The 17,483-nt window shown below is 56.7% G+C and overlaps 2 protein-coding genes across 3 annotated transcripts; one reads left to right on the forward strand and one right to left on the reverse strand.

The window, feature by feature from the left end:
* The first annotated feature begins 377 nt into the window (after positions 1 to 377).
* PCBP4 (poly(rC) binding protein 4) lies at positions 378 to 10,653 on the forward strand. Of its 2 annotated transcripts, XM_086698067.1 has the most exons (13): positions 378 to 489; positions 6,804 to 6,945; positions 7,090 to 7,113; positions 7,222 to 7,254; positions 7,480 to 7,596; positions 7,818 to 7,949; positions 8,110 to 8,238; positions 8,485 to 8,559; positions 8,724 to 8,768; positions 8,845 to 8,908; positions 9,032 to 9,084; positions 9,174 to 9,343; positions 9,765 to 10,653. In XM_086698067.1, exons 2-13 carry the CDS (start codon positions 6,865 to 6,867, stop codon positions 10,051 to 10,053), a joined length of 1,212 nt encoding a protein of 403 aa, XP_086554193.1. In that variant the 5' UTR covers positions 378 to 489; positions 6,804 to 6,864; the 3' UTR covers positions 10,054 to 10,653. The 2 variants fall into 2 exon arrangements, with proteins under 2 accessions (XP_086554193.1, XP_086554194.1); XM_086698068.1 differs by lacking the exon at positions 378 to 489 and having other exon boundaries at positions 7,485 to 7,596.
* On the reverse strand, positions 10,603 to 17,394 carry GPR62 (G protein-coupled receptor 62). The gene is made up of 2 exons (XM_086698069.1): positions 12,572 to 17,394; positions 10,603 to 12,498 (listed from the first exon to the last, which is right to left on the reverse strand). Exon 2 carries the CDS (start codon positions 12,466 to 12,468, stop codon positions 11,377 to 11,379), a length of 1,092 nt encoding a protein of 363 aa, XP_086554195.1. The 5' UTR covers positions 12,469 to 12,498; positions 12,572 to 17,394; the 3' UTR covers positions 10,603 to 11,376.
* Positions 17,395 to 17,483: the final 89 nt, after the last annotated feature.

Consider the following 17,483-nt stretch of genomic DNA (forward strand, 5'->3'; position numbering starts at 1 on the left):
GGCCCTGGCGGGCAGAGAGCGCAGGGGCTCGGGGCCAGGCACCGCGGGACCACTGGGCGGTCGCTCGCGGCCGGGCACCCCCTCCACCCCTACCCAGCCAGGTCCCCCGCTCTCGGCGCGCGGACGACCTCCCGGGGGAGGGTCGCACCAGCCCTCCCGGAAGCGGCCACCGCTCGGGGCGCACCGCGGCGCGCGGGGCGGGGCGGGCGGCTGCGGCACTGGGGCGGCTGGGGCGGGCCCGCCGCGCTGTAATCGGATCCGGGGAGGGGGCGGGGAGGGGCCGGGCCGGGCGGGCCGGGGGGTGGGGGGGGGGGGGCGCGGAGCCGGGCTCCGGGCCGGCCGGGCTCCGCGCCTGTCAAACCCCTCATTGTTCGCAGCTGATGTCACTCGCAGTTGTGAGCGGCCGCCTCTCCCGGGGACAATGTGGGACTGAGCGGCCCAGCCGCCGCGCCGCCGCCGCCGCCGCCGCCGCAGGACAGCCCCAGCGAGGTAGGGCGCGGGCCGGGCGGGGCACCGCGGGCCGCGAAGTTTGGGGGTTCGGCCGGGGGGTGGGGAGACCGCGCTGGAGTCTACAGGCCGGGGTCCAGATTTGGGAGACTGGGAGACATGCTTCCCTGTCCTACTCCGGCCCAGGCCTGCACAGGTGGGGGGCGCTGCTCTGCCAGAGGAGCCCCCAGCACCAAGGGAGGGCCTTCCTGGACCTGAGACCCCAGATTCGAGGCCCACATCCCACCTGCTGTTTCTGTTCTTTGGACCTGCTCTTCTCTCGATCTCCTGCCTTGGGTTCTGGTTCTGCTCCATCTCTATCCCCATCTGCCATTCCCCTGCAGTTCCTGGCTGGACACACACCCCTTCCCATTCTCCGCAGTCCTTGATTTGGGCGGGGGGGGGGGGGGGGGGGCGGCAGACAGATCTCCATCCAGGGGTGTGTGGAGATGACAGTTGGGGGCTCAGAGTGGTCCTTCATGCCCTGTGGCTCTTCAGCCCCTCAGCTCTGACCTAGCTTCTAGCTGGAGTCCTGGAGGACAGGGGGTGTCTCTGGCTACTCACTTCAGCCTGGCTCTCATGCCTGCCTGGCCAGGAGAGGGAGGTGCCCACCTCCTCACTCCCCTGTCCCAGGCCCGCCATCTTGAGACCTGTGGCACCCAGTGCTCCGCCCGGCTCCAGCACCATGGGGAGTGGTCTTCAAGGGGATGCACCCACAGCCAGTTGCATGCCCTCCTTCCAGAATGTGGGCTCTTGGTCCCCACCAAGCCCACAATGTTTACCTTTATGCTGGACCAACAGGGCATGTATCCCTAGGGGCCCTCCTTCTCCTACAAAGAGCTCTTAGACCCCAGGGACTCTCCAGGAGCTTAAACCTTAGCTCCAGTCTTCACTCTTTCCTGAGGTTACCCTCACTGCTTCAGGGCCAGCACCTGGGATCCTATCCTTTTCCCATCTGAAGGTCCCCTAGTCGCTCTGGGCCCTGGAACCCCCTCAATCTCCAAAGCACCCCCATCCCAGCCCCCACCCCCCAGCCTTCATCAGCATGCAGGCTCAGACTGCCCAAACACAAGGGGATTGTTCTTCCTGCATGCTCAGGGTGGGGGGCTGGGAGCAGGCGGCCCACACACCCTGGCAGGCCCAGGCCACAGGGAGGCTGGCTTTGCCCCGCCCTGTGTCCCCAGACAGGCTCTGTCCACCCTCCCTACTCCCATCCCTGCCACCTACCCCCCCTCTAGCCTCCATCACCATCGCCCAGTGGCATTGACCTCTTGAGGAAAGAGCTCTGAGCTGCACAGGTGGACCCCTGGTTCTCCCAGCTCTGCCAGTTGCCTTTCATGTAGCCTTGTAAACAAATGCGTTCCTCTTTGGGCCTCAGGTTCTGATTTTGTGAAACCTGCGCCACTCCCCAGCTCTTCTTCCAGCCTCCCTTCCACATGGGGAACCCATTCTGGGCCCCTGGAAGTCTCAAAGCACAGCACAAATTCCCCACCCCAGTGACATGCCCTGGAAGCACCTAGATCCAAAGAAACAGCAGGAGCAGGGGCTCTGCTGAGGAATGGAGAGAGGATTCTGTCCAGCCAGATCCTGGGCCTCCTATGTGGCTGGTCCCCCCATGCCCTGATCTTCTCACCCCATCCTTACTGCTTCTCTGGGACCCTCAGCCCCATCTCTGGTCCCTAATGCCGCCAGGCCCTTCTCCCTGCACACGTCCTGGCTCCTGATCTCCTGGAGGAACTCTTACTTTCCTGGGTAGTAGAAAGATAGGCTTGAAAATGCCCAGTTGGGGCTCCTTTGAGTTGAGGCATATCTTTAAGGGGCACAGAGGCCTGAGTGATTATATCTGACTTGGAAGGTTGGAGAAGGCTTCACAGAGGAGGTGGCATTTGAGAAGGATTTTGACAGAGAGTGAGGAGGATGGGCATTTCAAGCTGGGTTCAGCCTGGGCAAAGGCCCAGAGGCCTGGAGGTGCTAGGCGTGTTTTGCAGCCTGGTGTGTAGGGGAGAAGGGGTAGAGATGAGAGAAGAGAAGCTGGCAGGGACCAGATCACAAAGGGCCTTGAGTGCTTGTCTATGGTGATCAGGCTTTATTCCTTGGGCACTGGGGAGCCATCGATGGCTGTTGAGCAGCAGAATGACCGAGTCTCCAGCATGGAAAATAAAAGCTAGAGACCTTTCTCAATTTGGGTGAGGCAAAGGGTATCAGGGGGTGGGGCTGTACCATGAAGCTGTGTCCTTCCTCCTGGAGCCCAGTCTGGGCCTGCCTCAGTTTCCCTCGGCTGTGAGGACTCTTGAGGAGTTGCCTAATGATGCCCTAAGGAGGCTATAGCATTTCTGACACCAGACAACTTGTCAGAGCTCCCCTTCGCTGCCTAGCATAGATTCTACAGGATAGCTTTGGGTCAGGAAACCAGAGGGTGGAGCTCATGGACCCCCCAGGCTGCTCCCCTGCAGGCCTCTCCTCCCCTGACTCTCCCAAGAAGTGCTATGAATGGTCATCCTGGGAAGCTGTAAGGCTGAGAGGCTGGGCACATGGGTCGTAGGATACTGGAACATTTCTTGTGGAGGCCTGGGTAATCAAGAAGGGGGAGCATACCCAGTGAAGGGGATAGGCAAGGGAGTTAGGATCCCTCCCTCAGTGCTGATCTCCCCAAGCCTAGTGTCCACCTCCCGCCACGCCCTGCTTCGCCTGATGTCCCGAGCCATTCCCCAGCATCACTGGGTGTGGCCAGCATGGCTGCTTTTGGATTAGGAGTAGGAGGCTGCTAGGTTGGAGCCTGGTGGTGCTGAGAGGGATGTCAGGGGATGTGAGGTGGGGGATGAACTTGGAGACTGCCCCCCCCCCCCCACACACACACTTTCTCTCTAGCCCAGGTGGGTCTGTAGGCCCTGGTTGGTTGGTCTAGACACTGGCTAGCAGAGCCAAGGGAATCCCCCAAGGGGCGCTCCCGTCCACTTGAGTTGCCTGGCCCCAGGAGCCCTCCCCTCCCCCGGATTGTTCTTGCTCCAGAACAAAGCCAGGGTGGACACTTGATCCCTGCATGTGGGGGGGAGCTGGCTAAGCCCCCGGCCCTTTGATTGGGCAGCTGTCATGAGAGAGAGACAGCTGGGGGGGAGGGGCAGGAAGGGGCAGCCGCCATCGCTTACACAGCTGTCACCCCCCCCCCGCCCCCTCCAGCCTGGGTGGCAGGAAGCCAGGGACAGAAGGAGTGGGCACTCGATCTGGGGAGGGGGCCTGGGGAGCAGAAGGGAACACCCGAGGTCAGAGGCCTGGTCTGAGCTTGGTATGTTCTGCCAAGGAGCCCTGCTGACCAGAGGGGGCTGGGCACCCCCAGAGGTGAGCTGGAGGTCAGTATGGCATGACGTGTGGCTGCCATGTGGGTGGCCCAGCAGGGACCCAGGGCCCACCAGCAAATAACTCCCTAGAACCCTGGTGAGGGCAGAAGGGGAGCCAGCACGCCTAATAGGACTGTTTGCTCTTAGGGCCCCTAGGAGACTAATTTGGGAAACCTGTGTCAGGAACTCTTGTTCTCTCCTAAAAACAGGAAAGATCTTGAGGGTGTCTCAGAACAGGAAGGACACAGAGATACCAGCACCAGCAACCCCCAGCCCCATACATACACACATAGCACAGGTGGGTAAACTGAGGTCCATGTCAGGTGAAGGCCTGGCCAAGGTCACCCATGGAACTTGAGGCAGTGGGCTCTACTACAGACCCAGGTACCGTTTGCAGGGCAGGAACTCTAGTTCTGGCCACATTCTAGGCCCTTTGCCCTTTTTTCCTCAAGCCTTATGACCCCAAGAGGTAATGTGGCAATGGTATGGGGACAGTGTGAAGTCTCCCACTGATTGCCATTCCAAAGGAGTCCCTGAGTGTCTGAAAATTCTGGAGCCTAAGGCCGTAGCTTTGGACAAGTTGTCAGTCCTTTCCAGACATGACCCACATGTACTAGCCAGGCAGGGGTCTCACAGACTACTAAGTCTGCTCCTCACCTTTAAAGAGCCCTGCTCCAGGAAGAGGACTGACAAATCCAGATGGGACAGCCAGAAAGGAGAGGCGGACGGGGCCTGTGACAGAGCCCCACACTAGCAAGCAGGACTGTGCTTTCCCCCACCTCTCTGTGACCTTGGGCAGGTTATAGACCCTCTGTTGGCATCAGGTTGCCTTCTGTCTGGTGAATTCATTTGTTCAGCTCACCATTATGTTCTGAACACCTTCTCCAGCTTGGCTCTGGTCTGAGCTCTGGGGACACAAGGAGAAGGTGGCAGCCTTGGCCCCTGCTCTAAGGGGCTCCCAAGCTTGGCTGTCCAGGGAGGCACAAACTAAGCACGTCATTACAAGTGCTTTGCTGGAGGAAGTGCATGCAGCTGGGGGAACATTAGCAAGGGCAGCCAGCATGAGGCTGGCCAGGATGCTCACAGAAGAGTCCCTGTATCCACTGTTGACTTCTGACCTCTGGAGAGCCTGTGGACAGGACTCAAGGGGAGGGAGGAGCCTGTGTTGGGGAGACAAGTTACTGAGTGCTTGGGGGGACAGCATTGTCACCCAATGGTACAGGGAAGGAACAGGCCTCATGCCGTAGAGTGGCTTGCTTGGGCTTCCTGAGAAAGCCAGGCTGGGGGCACCCCTTTCCTACTCCACGCCCAAGCTCTGGCTAGCATGGGGGTTCCAACGAGGGGATTGGACAATGCTCCACGCCCTTGACCCTCATGTCAGAATAGGGCAGGGGGCTGAGGAAGAAGGTGCCCAGAGGTCTCTAGAGTGCTCTAGGCAGGCACACTCATCCTTGGCTCCCACACCCTCCTGGGCAGAAGGAATTTGCAGAGTTAGGGCTTGGTCTTGGCTCAGCTTTGGCACCAATTGGTCCCACTCCATTTTCTGCCTTGGGTTCTGGTCCCCCAGTTAGCTCCCCATCAAGGCTGAGCCTTGGTAGGAGACAGCCGGCTGGAGGAGAGGGATTTCCAAGCAGGATTAAGGTTCAGGATTAAGTCGGGGCATGAAAAGGGGTCGGGTAGGGAGGGCTGGGAGGGCTGGCGGCTGGGCTAATCCCAGAAGCTAATCTCTGGCTCCTCCTTCCTCTGTCAGTTAACAGTTAACGGCCTTGACATTTCCCAGCCCCCAAATCCCTTTCTTACCCATCACCCAGTCCCAGGGGGGAAGCATTCTCTCCATTTTATAGGTGAGGAAATTGAGACTGGGAGCCCAGTGACTTGTGTCTGGTGCAGTAGAAAGTATTCCTGGCTGGGAATGTGGCCACTTCTTACCTCTGCAGCACACAGGAGATGGCTAGGAAAACCATTATGCAGACTGCTGGTCTCCTGACACCACCCCCCCTTGCCCCATGTGCTGAATGAACCCTGCTGTCTGCAGGGAGGCTCTGCTTTAGTGACCAGTGGAGGTGGTATTCCCAGCCCTTGTGCCCCAATCCCCACAAGCCTCTGCCGGGCAGTGGGAAGGCTGGGGCAAATGGACCCTCCTAGAACCTTGCTATCTTTACTTCCACCCTCCTTTCAAGGCCTTCCTGTGGCTCCCGATGGGCTCTCCAGCCTCAGCTCCAGCAGCAACTCCATGTTATAGTCCTGGGGCAGGGGCGGGGGGTGGGGAGCTCTGGCTCCTGGATGCAAGTGCTTCTCATTTGAAATAACTTCGGGGCGCCTGGGTGGTGCAGTCGGTTAAGCGTCCGACTTCAACCAGGTCACGATCTCACGGTCTGTGAGTTCGAGCCCCGCGTCGGGCTCTGGGCTGATGGCTCAGAGCCTGGAGCCTGTTTCCCATTCTGTGTCTCCCTCTCTCTCTGCCCCTCGCCCGTTCAAGCTCTGTCTCTCTCTGTCCCAAAAATAAAATAAAACGTTGAAAAAAAAAAAAAAGAAATAACTTCAACCTTAACCAAACTTTCAAGGCCCAATCCACAGGGGTCCCCTTTTCCAAAAGGTCAGAGAGGAGGCTCTCCCTCTCTGGACTCCCATAGGCCTCCTGGTTAATTTTTCTAATATATGTGGGAAAGGGAAGGATACCCATGGAGACTGGCTGCCTACTGCATATGTACTTAGCTCATTTTAATTCTCATAACTCTTTGATGGTAGGACTTGGTAGTCTCCTCTTACAGATGAGGAAGCGGAGGCTCAGATGGGTTAAATGAACTGTCCAGGGTTACCTAGCAAGTAGTTGTATACAAGGACACTGGTCAGTGTGACATTCGAAACTGTCTCTCTTCTGTAGGAATTTAGTTAGTTTGGCTCTGATATCTTCATGTAAGGGCAGGGAACCCAAAAGAGACCTGGGCTCCTCTCTAACCCCGCTTCTGCTGCACCCACCAGAGTCGGCTGGGCACCGTGGACGCACCCCCAGGCCGCTGTGGCCCCAGCCCCGCCTGACAGGATGAGCGGTTCAGATGCGGGGCTGGAGGAGGAGCCAGAGCTCAGCATCACCCTCACACTTCGGATGCTAATGCATGGAAAGGTGAGTGGGTGGGGGGCAAGGTGAGGCATGGCCAGCCAGCAGTTTGTTCTCCTGCATTCTGTCTCTGCTAGAGCTCCTGTCCTGGCGGAGGGGCAGGGCCTGGGGCATTGGTGCTCCCTGACTCTACTCTTGTCTCATTTGCAGGAGGTTGGCAGCATAATTGGGAAGGTAGGTGCCCAGTTCTGTTCTGTGTAGACTTCAATCTGAGGGCTTAGGCCAGGTGTGGGGGCAGTGACCAGTCAGGCTAAGAGCCATTCTGTATTTTGTCTCCTACAGAAAGGAGAGACTGTAAAGCGAATCCGGGAGCAGGTGAGGATGGAGTTTGGGAGAGCTGCCCAGGGCACCTGGTTTGGAGGGGAGGGGAGATCCCTAGCTGCATTTTCCCTGAACCCCACTATTTGGGATGACCAGTGAGTGCCCTTGGAAGGTAGCTGTTTCCAGCCTTGGCCGGGGCCTGGTGAGTGGGCAGGCAGACAGGTTCCTGACAAGGAAGTGGAGAAGGAGACCTGCTGCCCGGCCTTTCTGTACCCGCAGAGCAGTGCCCGGATCACCATCTCTGAGGGTTCCTGCCCCGAGCGCATCACCACCATCACTGGGTCCACAGCAGCCGTCTTCCATGCAGTCTCCATGATCGCCTTCAAGCTGGATGAGGTCCGTGGGTGGCTGGGGTGGGAGGCCAGGGGTGGTTCCCTGGGGCAGGGGAACAGGGCTCCGACTCCACGCAGTGGCTGTAGGTGGCAAGAAAGGCTAAGCCCGGGGCAGGGTTCTTTCATTAGGGTGGGATTTGGGCAGGGCTTCCCTCCTTCAAACCCCAGCAGGAAGGTGCTCCGGGGGTGGGGCAAGCACAGCCAAACCACAGTCTTCCTACCCAGGACCTTTGTGCTGCTCCTGCAAATGGTGGAAATGTCTCCAGGCCTCCGGTGACCCTGCGCCTTGTCATCCCTGCAAGCCAGTGTGGCTCACTGATTGGGAAGGCTGGCACCAAGATCAAGGAGATTCGAGAGGTGAGGAGAAGGGGGATACCACCCTCGGGGAGTCCTACCCTCCACTTCAGAGAGTGGACCTGGGCTTATGGCTTCCTGTCCCCTGGGGAGCTCTAAGCCTGGGCAGCCCTAGCCTGGATTACAAGGGCAGCCAGAAGTGGCCCCTGTTCTCTGCTTGCAGACCACGGGTGCCCAGGTGCAGGTGGCGGGAGACCTGCTCCCCAACTCTACAGAGCGTGCTGTCACTGTGTCTGGGGTACCTGATGCCATCATCCTGTGTGTGCGCCAGATCTGTGCTGTTATCCTGGAGGTGCTGCCCTGGTGCAGGGAGAGGGGACGGGGATGGGCCCTGGTCCGTCTTGTCAGGCCACCAAGTCCTATGCATATGGCACTGGGTGGAGGCAGGGCAGGGCTGCAGGGATGGACTGGGAGCTCCAGGGTGTCGGGATGCATTTACCCTGGGGGTCATGGGAAGGGCCTTGAAAACATAGGCCCTTGGGGGATACAGGGGGGCCTGGAGGGTCCTGACAGAGCTTCCCCCATTTGTGCCTTCTAGTCCCCACCCAAAGGAGCTACTATCCCATATCATCCAAGCCTCTCCTTAGGTACCGTCCTTCTCTCTGCCAACCAGGTGAGGTGGAACAGTAAGAGGGGTGAGAAGCATTACTGGAGAAGGGACTTGAGATGGGGGAGGGATGGAAGAAGGACTTGGAGGTTGGGTGGGAGGAGGAGTGACTGGCCAAATTGGTCTGACTTGTCACAGTAAGCCCCCTTCACCCACTTTGTCTCCCACAGGGCTTTTCTGTCCAGGGTCAGTATGGGGCTGTGACCCCAGCTGAGGTGAGTAACCATAACCCAAGGGAGTCCTTCCCAAACCAGGCCTCCTCTGACTTCTGACCCTTCTTCTTTGGCACAGGTCACCAAGCTCCAGCAGCTCTCGGGCCACGCAGTCCCCTTTGCCTCACCCAGCATGGTGCCAGGTGAGCAGCCCTGCAGAAGGAGGCAAGGGCACACTCCAAGGGGCAGACAGCCCCCTTGGGATGTACATGGGGAGGCAGGAAAGGCCCAGAATCACATCTGATCCCTCTTCTCCTCCCTCCCAGGACTGGATCCTGGCACACAGACCAGCTCACAGGAGTTCTTGGTTCCCAACGATGTGAGCAGGGGATCGGGTAGTTTGAGGGTGGGCAGCAGGGGCCCAGGAGTCTGGGCCTGGCCTCGGGTTGAATTCTGTTGTCCCCCCAGCTGATTGGCTGCGTGATCGGGCGCCAGGGCAGCAAGATCAGTGAGATCCGGCAGATGTCAGGGGCACATATCAAGATCGGGAACCAAGCAGAGGGTGCTGGCGAGAGGCACGTGACCATCACTGGTTCCCCTGTCTCCATCGCCCTGGCCCAGTACCTCATCACTGCCTGGTGAGTGTGGGGAGGGGGTGTCCCAGGTCACGGGGCTTATGTGCCTGTGAAAAGCACACTTGGGGCGGGAAAGCTGATCTCCCTTCTCTGTCTCTGTCTGGGTGTGTCCTCTGCCTCCCCAACCCTGCCCTTCCCACTCCATGTTGCCCCATCTCCCCTCCACGTCTATTCCTTGTGTCTTCTTTTCCCATCCCTGTCTTTTTCCACTGGGTTTTGCCCTCCCTGCGTCTCCTCTCACCCCGTACCTTACCTGCTTATTCTTTCTTCCCGTTTCCCACTCTCCTGCCATTCCTGTTCTCTCGGGTTGAACATTGTTCTCGATTCCTCTCCATCTTTCATCTAATCTCCCCTATATTTGCCCTCATTGCCCCTCTCTCACCCCCACCTTCCCCTGCATCTCCCCCCATATCCCTCTCTCCAGTCTAGAAACGGCCAAGTCTACCTCTGGGGGGACGCCCGGCTCGGCCCCCACAGACCTGCCTGCCCCCTTCTCGCCGCCCCTGACGGCCCTGCCCACAGCTCCCCCAGGCCTGCTGGGTACACCCTATGCCATCTCCCTCTCCAACTTCATCGGCCTCAAGCCTGTGCCCTTCTTGGCTCTACCACCTGCCTCCCCAGGGCCGCCGCCGGGCTTGGCGGCCTACACTGCCAAGATGGCAGCAGCCAATGGGAGCAAGAAAGCTGAGCGGCAGAAATTCTCCCCCTACTGAGGCCGGCTGAGGCACAGGCGCAGGGGCAGGCAGGACCACCGGTAGGGGCTGCCTCTGCACCCTATCTGCCCAAGGAGACTCCACCCTGGGGTCCCAAACACCACTAATGCCCAGACGCATGGATGCACCCCCCACCCGGCCCCGGTTTGTGGGAGTAACTCCTCTTAGAGCGGGAGCAGTTTCTGGCCCAGGGTCTGGGGAACTGCAGCAGCTCCAGGGTAGGGGGCTCCAACCCCTCTAGCTCTATGCTTGGATGCAGGGAGCATCCTTAGTGCCCTCACTTCAAAGGGTCACTCATGCACTCCCCATCCCTTAGGGCTTCCCAGTCTCCTGCTCCTCTGTGGGGATCAGGGAGGAGGGCTGGGGGGTGGCTGGGGGCCATGCTTCTCTCCCCACCTCCCTGCAGATTCCTGCTGCTTCCACTGATACCCTTTTGACTGGAATGGACTGGCTGGGCTTGGCAGAGGGCAACCCAAAGAGGGGACCCTGCTGGGCAGCTGGGGGAGTGGTGTGGAGGCAGGGGCCGAGTTCTCAGCAGCAGACACTCTGTACAGTTTTTTCAATCCCTGTTTTTGAATAAATATTCTCAGAGACCAGGAAGCTGTGAAACATTGTGGGTGTTGGCAAAACCTCCAGAAAATGGGTGTTGACAAGGTCCCGGAGGACCCCATCTGTGAATCCACCGGTCCCCATTGGGCTTTGGCTCCTTCCACATGCCAGTTTTGGGGCTTCGGGCCCTTTGGGGTCATGTTGTTCAGCCTCCTGCCTCTGACCACACTGATCCAGTTGTTTTCTGGGCACTTTAGAAGCTGGTAGAGGAGTTCCAGTAGCTTGGTTCAGCCTCTCCTTGGTGTAGATGTCAGGGAAGTCCTTCTGAGTATCTCTCCACTGGTTCCTCCTGCTGTGGCTGTTACCTAGACCTTGCCCTGCTTCGTCCATCCCTTTGGCTGTAAACCCTTAGAGCCCACTTCTCTGTGATCCTGCCCACTTCCTCTCCTTCTTTGGCCTGGGGACTAGCCGTGAGTGTCCAAACCACCTAAGCTGGAGGAGCTCTTAGAGATGGTCCAGGATACAAATGGGAAAACAGGCCTAGGAAAGGGTAGGTCTGTATACAAAGCTATGCAGAGTCAGGCTCAGAACCCAGGATTCCTAGCTCCCAGAAGCCTCTTGGCCTCACCAGGCTGCAGGCCCTCTTTCTCCTGTTCCAGAGCCAGAAATCCAGGCAGGGCACCTGCCTGGAACTGTGCAGGAGTTTGGATGGGCCTCCTTCTGACACCACCATCTTTCTCCAGTGCCAGCTCAGTATGGGAGACAGATCTCCTCTCAGGTGGCCCCTGTCATGCTCAGGTTCTCCCCTTCTGGCAAATCTGGGGCTTGTTCTGGTGCCCCAGGAGGGCCTAGGGCAGGGCGCAATGAAGGTCCCTGGAGGTGCTGCAGAAATGTTGGCAGGTGCCAGGCCCGGAGAGTACAGGTCCGCGGGGGCTGGGGCAGAGCCCGGCGGGCAAGGCGGCCCAGTGCCCGGCGTACGGGGCGCTGTAGCAGTCCATACAGGAAGGGGTGAACCGCGAAGGCCGAGTAGGCCACCCAGGTGACGGGCGCCTCAGCCACTGCGGCTTGCTCAGCGGGCGCCAGGCACGCACAGCCATAGGGCAGCCAGCAGGCTGCGAACTGGCCCACGGCCAGGGCTGGGGCCAGGGCTGCTTTGCCCCCAGGCAGGCGAGGCCGGAGGGGTGGCAAGATGGAGAGGCGGCTATCCAGAGAGTCGGAGCGCGGCCGGGGGCCGCGCGCGGGCCGCGGGGGCCGCAGGGCCGCACGGCGGGCCACGAGGAAGATGCCGCCGTAGGCGCCGAGCAGCAGGAGGGCCGGTAGCGCGAAGGCCAGCAGCGCCCAGAGCGGCCGGAAGGGCCCGAGGCCACCGGCCAGGACGGAGCAGCGCGGTGGAGCCGGGGGTGGCGCGGGCGGCGGCCCGAGCAGGGAGAGCGCGCCCAGCAGCCCCGCGGCGGCCCACACGGCCGTGAGCACCAGGCCCGGCGGAGGCCGTGCGCCCGGCCGCAGCGGGTGCACTATGAGGCGGTAGCGCGCCAGACCGAGCGCGGCCACCCCGAGCGTGCAGGCGGGGAGCAGCGCCGCCGAGAGGAAGCGCGCGGCGCGGCACGGCGCGGGGCCCAGGCGCACGCGGCCCAGCCCCAGCGGTGGCGCGGCCAGCAGGCCCAGCGGCATGATGGAGGCGGCCGCCAGCAGGTCCACGATGCACAGGTGCACCAGGTAGAGCGTGTCACGCAGTCCTGGGGTGCGCAGCACCACGACCAGCAGCGCGCCGTTGCCCAGCAGTGCTGCTGCCTCCACGACAGCCGCCAGGATCAACCCTGCCGAGACGGCGACTTCTGAGGTGTTCAGCACTGTGGTGTTGGCCATTCGAACGCTCAGGCTTCACCCTGTGCTGGGCTGCAGAGAGCGAAATGGAGCGTCTTCCCTCCCCCCTTCCCATCACCTGTCCCTTGCTCCTCTGGCCCCTCACCTCACAGGATGCCCCGGTGCTGGCTCCATCGCCCAGGCTGCCATCCTCTCAGGGGCTTGGGCGGCCCCATGGAGGGATGCAAGGCTGGGACTTCTGCTCTCTCCCCTTACCGCCGCAACTCAGCCTCTGCTGGAGATGGTACTGGCTGATACTCTGATGTTGCCCTTTAGAGACAGAGCTGGCAAGGGAGGAGCAGGGCCTGGCACCAGCCCCCTGGGTCCTAGCAGCTGCCAGCTGCTGGCTGGAGACTGTGCTGTGGAGGAGCTGGGGGGTGCCTCTGGAGGGGGGCCCAGAGCAGGCACAGGCTGGAGTCTAGACTGAGACATCAGAGTGGGGGCTTCAGAGTCTGTGGGACCCTGCTCTGCCTTTCCCCAGGGCAGGAAGTGGTCCTCCACATGCTCTCCCTTCTCATCTCCACCAGTGGGGGTAATCAGATTATTCAGCCTTTGTCCTGAGGGGAAACTGGGGTACCAGTAAGACAAGGGCTGCAGCGGGGAGGGCTACAGGAGGGCTAGTTCTCTCAGAGAGGAGGCTAGGAAAAGTGAGGGAAAAACATCGTAGGATGTGGCGCAGAGTAGGCTCTCCACAAGGATTAACTTGGCACAGACTAGGTGCTTCATGATAGTGTGTGGAATTAATAAGAGGAGGCTTTGGGGGAAACTCTTGGGGTTTTTTTGTTGTTTTAATTGAAGTATAGTTGACATATTAATTCAGGTGTACATTCGACAATTCTATACATTACAAAACCACGCTAAGTGTAGTTACCATTTTGACTGCTGTTTTTTTGTTCGGTTTTGTTTTTGCTGTTAGCAAACAAGTCCCTTCTGCTAAGAGCACCCTGAGTTTCCTTTAGGAAACCACCCCTCCCCAATTCTCAGGGTTAGGGGTTGGGAGAGCAAGATCCCCACCCTCTGTCTTCCTAAGGTGCAAAACCCAGTCCCAGCCAGTGTATGGCATCCCCCCACACCGGAGGTGGTTGGCTCTGGGAAAGCCATGTGACTCTAATGGGGCATATGCCCCCAGGTGAAGTCACCCAGTCCCCTGTCCAACCCCCTTCTATGCCCTGGTGGTTTGACTAATATCCGAAGCTCCTTTCTCTCCCCTGCCTCTCCAACATCTCCCCCAGTACTTTGACTACTGGGTGCCTTAAACTTCCTATGTCCAAAACAGAACCATGACTCTTGACCTCTCTCCTCAATGTGCTCCTCTCAGAGTCTTCCCCATCTCAGAAGGTTTTACTAATGCCTCCCTTCCCCCAGGCCCCATGTCCAATCCATTAATATGTGTGAATCCAGCCATTTCTCCCACCACCATCCCTCACCCGAACCACTTCAGCATCCTCTCAACTGATCTCCTGGCCTCTGCCTCTGCACCTCATGCAGTCATTTGTTTGTCCTCAGATCCATTCCCCAGTCTTCCCCAGTGCTCCGCCTTCCAGGGAACTGTACTTCTCAGTGTTCTTTATAGCTGGTTTTTGGGTGTATTCAGCTAATGGAAGTTAGCAGAAGACTGGAGGGTGGAGGGAGGGAAGAAGCCGAGGTATTTTCCCTCTCATGCTCTCAGCCTGGGGCTCTGAATCTACTGTCCTTTGTGGAGGACAGCCTCTCTCTCCTTCACGCAGCCCCCTCTGTCGTTCCACACCTGAAGGGAGACCCTGGCCTCCCATGGTGGAATATCATTTCCTTCCATTATCCCTCCAGCCTAAGGGTGGTAGCAACTTCCTGCTGTTGCTAATCTTTGGATTGCCTCACCATCCCCTCTGGTAGTTCAGTTTCTTTCCTGTATCAAATTCCCCTTGTCTGGAATCCCCAGGGTGATTTCAGCTTTGCTGATGGATCTTGATTAACACACCCTCCAGTCCATCTCTACACAGCTGCTGAAGTGGATCCCTCTAAAAACAAATCAGATCATGTCACGATCCTGCTGTTATCCCTCTCAGAGCTTCCCATCATCAGAATAGACTCTCAGCTCCTCTGTGCCCAGTTGGCCTTCTCCCCACCTTTCTGACCTCACACTCTTTCTTGATGACCACACTTCCAGCCATAGCAACCATCTTGCTGGTCCTCCAACATGTCAAACTGGTTTCCACCTCAGGATCTTCACATGTGCTATTTCCTCTATCAGAGTATGCTTCCCTCAGATCTGTCCAGGAGTTAGTCCTTCACCTAATTCAGGGCTCTGCTTGAGAGAGGCCTTCAGTGACCATCTTTTCTAACATCCCCCCACCTTCCCATCACTAATTCTTTTACCCTGACTTATTTTTCTTCCTGGCACTTTCCCTACTTGATAAATTTCATATCTATGCATGTGCTTGTTTACAGCCTGTTGTACTAGCCTGTAAGGTCCATGAGAGCAGGGGTTTTGGCTGTGTCTTGCTCGTGCCTGTGCCCAGGCACATGATCAGCGTTGTATAGAGCTAGATGGTAGCCACCAGGGCATGAACCTCCAGATTTGACTCATTTCCTGCTGGAATTTGAAGGGCCTGATCCAATTCTCCATTATTCAAATGAGAAAACTGGCACTCAGAGAGGTAAGGAATGTGTCCCAAATCACACAGCTAAGTTGTACCTGGAACCCAGGTCACCTGCTTCCTGGGCTCTGTCCACACAGGCACCACTTCCTGAGCTTGGCCACAATTTGAACATAGGTATTTGCCTCTAGGAGGTGAAGCTGGATTTTTGAGGTCTTGGTTGAGAGTAAGGGGAAGTCCAACACGTTCTCCTTCGTCTTCTCCCTGCCCAGCTGGGCCTGCAGGGCTGGGGCAGTGCCTGAGCCACCAGGGCCTGGGGAGGGTTCAGAAGGGCCAAGTGGGAATAGCAAATGAGAAACGTGGGCTGGGAAAGGTGCTAGGGGAGGGACAGAGACGATGGTGGGTTGGAGAGTGCCCCCTCCCACCAAAACAGTCCTACTCAATTAAAAATGGGGGGAAAATGGAACACTTCATAGTTTATGTGGGGTTTTTTTGGTTTAATTTGCACAAAGAAATGGAGGAAGGATAAATCAGAAACTGCAGCAGGTTGGTGGGAATGGAGTGAAAGGCTGGAGAAGGACACTTTTCGGAGTGCATGCTTATGTCCAAAAGATTGGACTTTTGGGGACTCTGTTAATGTTCTATGGATTGAAAAAAACAAATAAATGAAGATGAGGGAAACTCCCTGAAAGTGAACTATAAACAGAAACAAATGAACCTCCCTGTATTTCAAATGCATAACAGCCACACTGAAGAGAAATAAATAGCTCATCCAAATAACATTTGAACCTGTGCTCAAACTGCTGCTTTGACCATTGACCCTCAGTCTAGAGGGTGGTCATGAATAAGATTCAATACATCTGGAGCTTGACTTTGGTTTGTTTTTCATAATGGTACAGGTGTGGCAATTCTGAAGCCCCTTTTCACATGGGATTTAGTGATAAGTAAATATATTAAGGTTGATGGAAACCAAGATTCTGTTAGAGAAAAGAGATATTTTAAATATGTATTTGAGGAAGAATGGAAGAGCCCTGTGGTGTTGGATTAGAATTGAAGAAATAGATATAGACAGACAGATGTGTTAATTTATTTACATACACGTATTTCCTGGCTCTCTTTACTACAAGAACTTACAAGCAATGACACCCCAGAACTAAGGAGCATACCTACTGCCCAAATCTGGGATGCTAAATACCATTTCCTGCTCTAGGGAACCAGGGCTCCTTGGAGAAATGGCTGACTTGGGTTTGTGTGAGATGAGCCTGGAACATCTTGTGATGCCAGAAAGTAAGGAAGTGCTCAGAAAATGACATAGATCCAGGAATCAGTTTGAAAGGCCTTCTGCTGGCAAAATCTGGGGCATTTTGAAGATCAGGATAATTATAGTAATGGATTATAACCTAATGCATAAAATAAGAATCCACAAGTCCATATGGATAATAAAGAAAGAAAAAGGACTAGTATCAATAAATATAAAAGAAATGGTGGGATTAGATAACTGTCATTTGCAACCATCTTACCAAAAATTGATTTAAGTCATTGATTCCAGGTAAAAGTCACCAGTGGATGTTAAAGCTAGTGGGTGAAAGTCCAGGAAAAATGGGACACTTACACCTCAAAATATTTTCCCACAGATTACCGATTAATTACAAATAGGAGAAATGGTAATTTTCCAGTGGAGAAACCTGGTGGTCACCACCTTAAGAGATCAAAATTAACATCACCTAGAATGGGACATGTCCCTCTGGATATAATGCACCGAAGACACATCACATAGGTCACGTCCCTGCTCAAACTGCACTACCCAAATCTGATCATGACAAAACATCAGACAAACCCAAATTTTGAGTTAGTCTGTAAAACAACTGGCCCATCCCCTTCACGAGTGTCAAGAATGTCAAAGTCATGAAGGGACAAGAAGGGCTGAGGAATGGCTTCAGACTGAAAGAGACGGATGAGACACAACAACTAAATGCAGTGTGAGACCCCGGACTGGATCCTGATTGCTCTCTAGTACCTGCACCCCATTTGTGGACAGGGTTACCTGGGGGTGGCTGTCATTCCTTTCATGATTGTACAGCAGTATTCCATGGATATGTGCTGAACTTGTTAATAATATTCAGATGTAAGATACATACGGATGCTTGGCCCCAAGACAGGAATGCTTGATTTGCCTGGCTGTGTCTGGGCCAAATGAGTCCCCAGATGCCCAGGTGAGTCTCCAGATGCCCAACAGTTTTGAATCCCCCTTTGAAGGCTCAATGATCAGGAGGCTAGTTGTTGCAGACTTGGATGTAGATCGACCTGTGCGTGTGTGTGTGTGTGTGTGTGTGTGTGTGCGCATGTGTGTGCATCCCACATCAACCTTGTGAGTGCTTGCTCCCTGGAGTGGGCTGGTGCAGCTGTGCGGTGTAGTGGGTTCCCAACAAGAGAAAAGGAGGC

This window comes from Puma concolor, chromosome A2 (genome assembly GCF_028749965.1).
Source record: "Puma concolor isolate L17-30 chromosome A2, mPumCon1.1.hap2, whole genome shotgun sequence".
NCBI classification, from domain to species: Eukaryota; Metazoa; Chordata; class Mammalia; order Carnivora; family Felidae; genus Puma; species Puma concolor.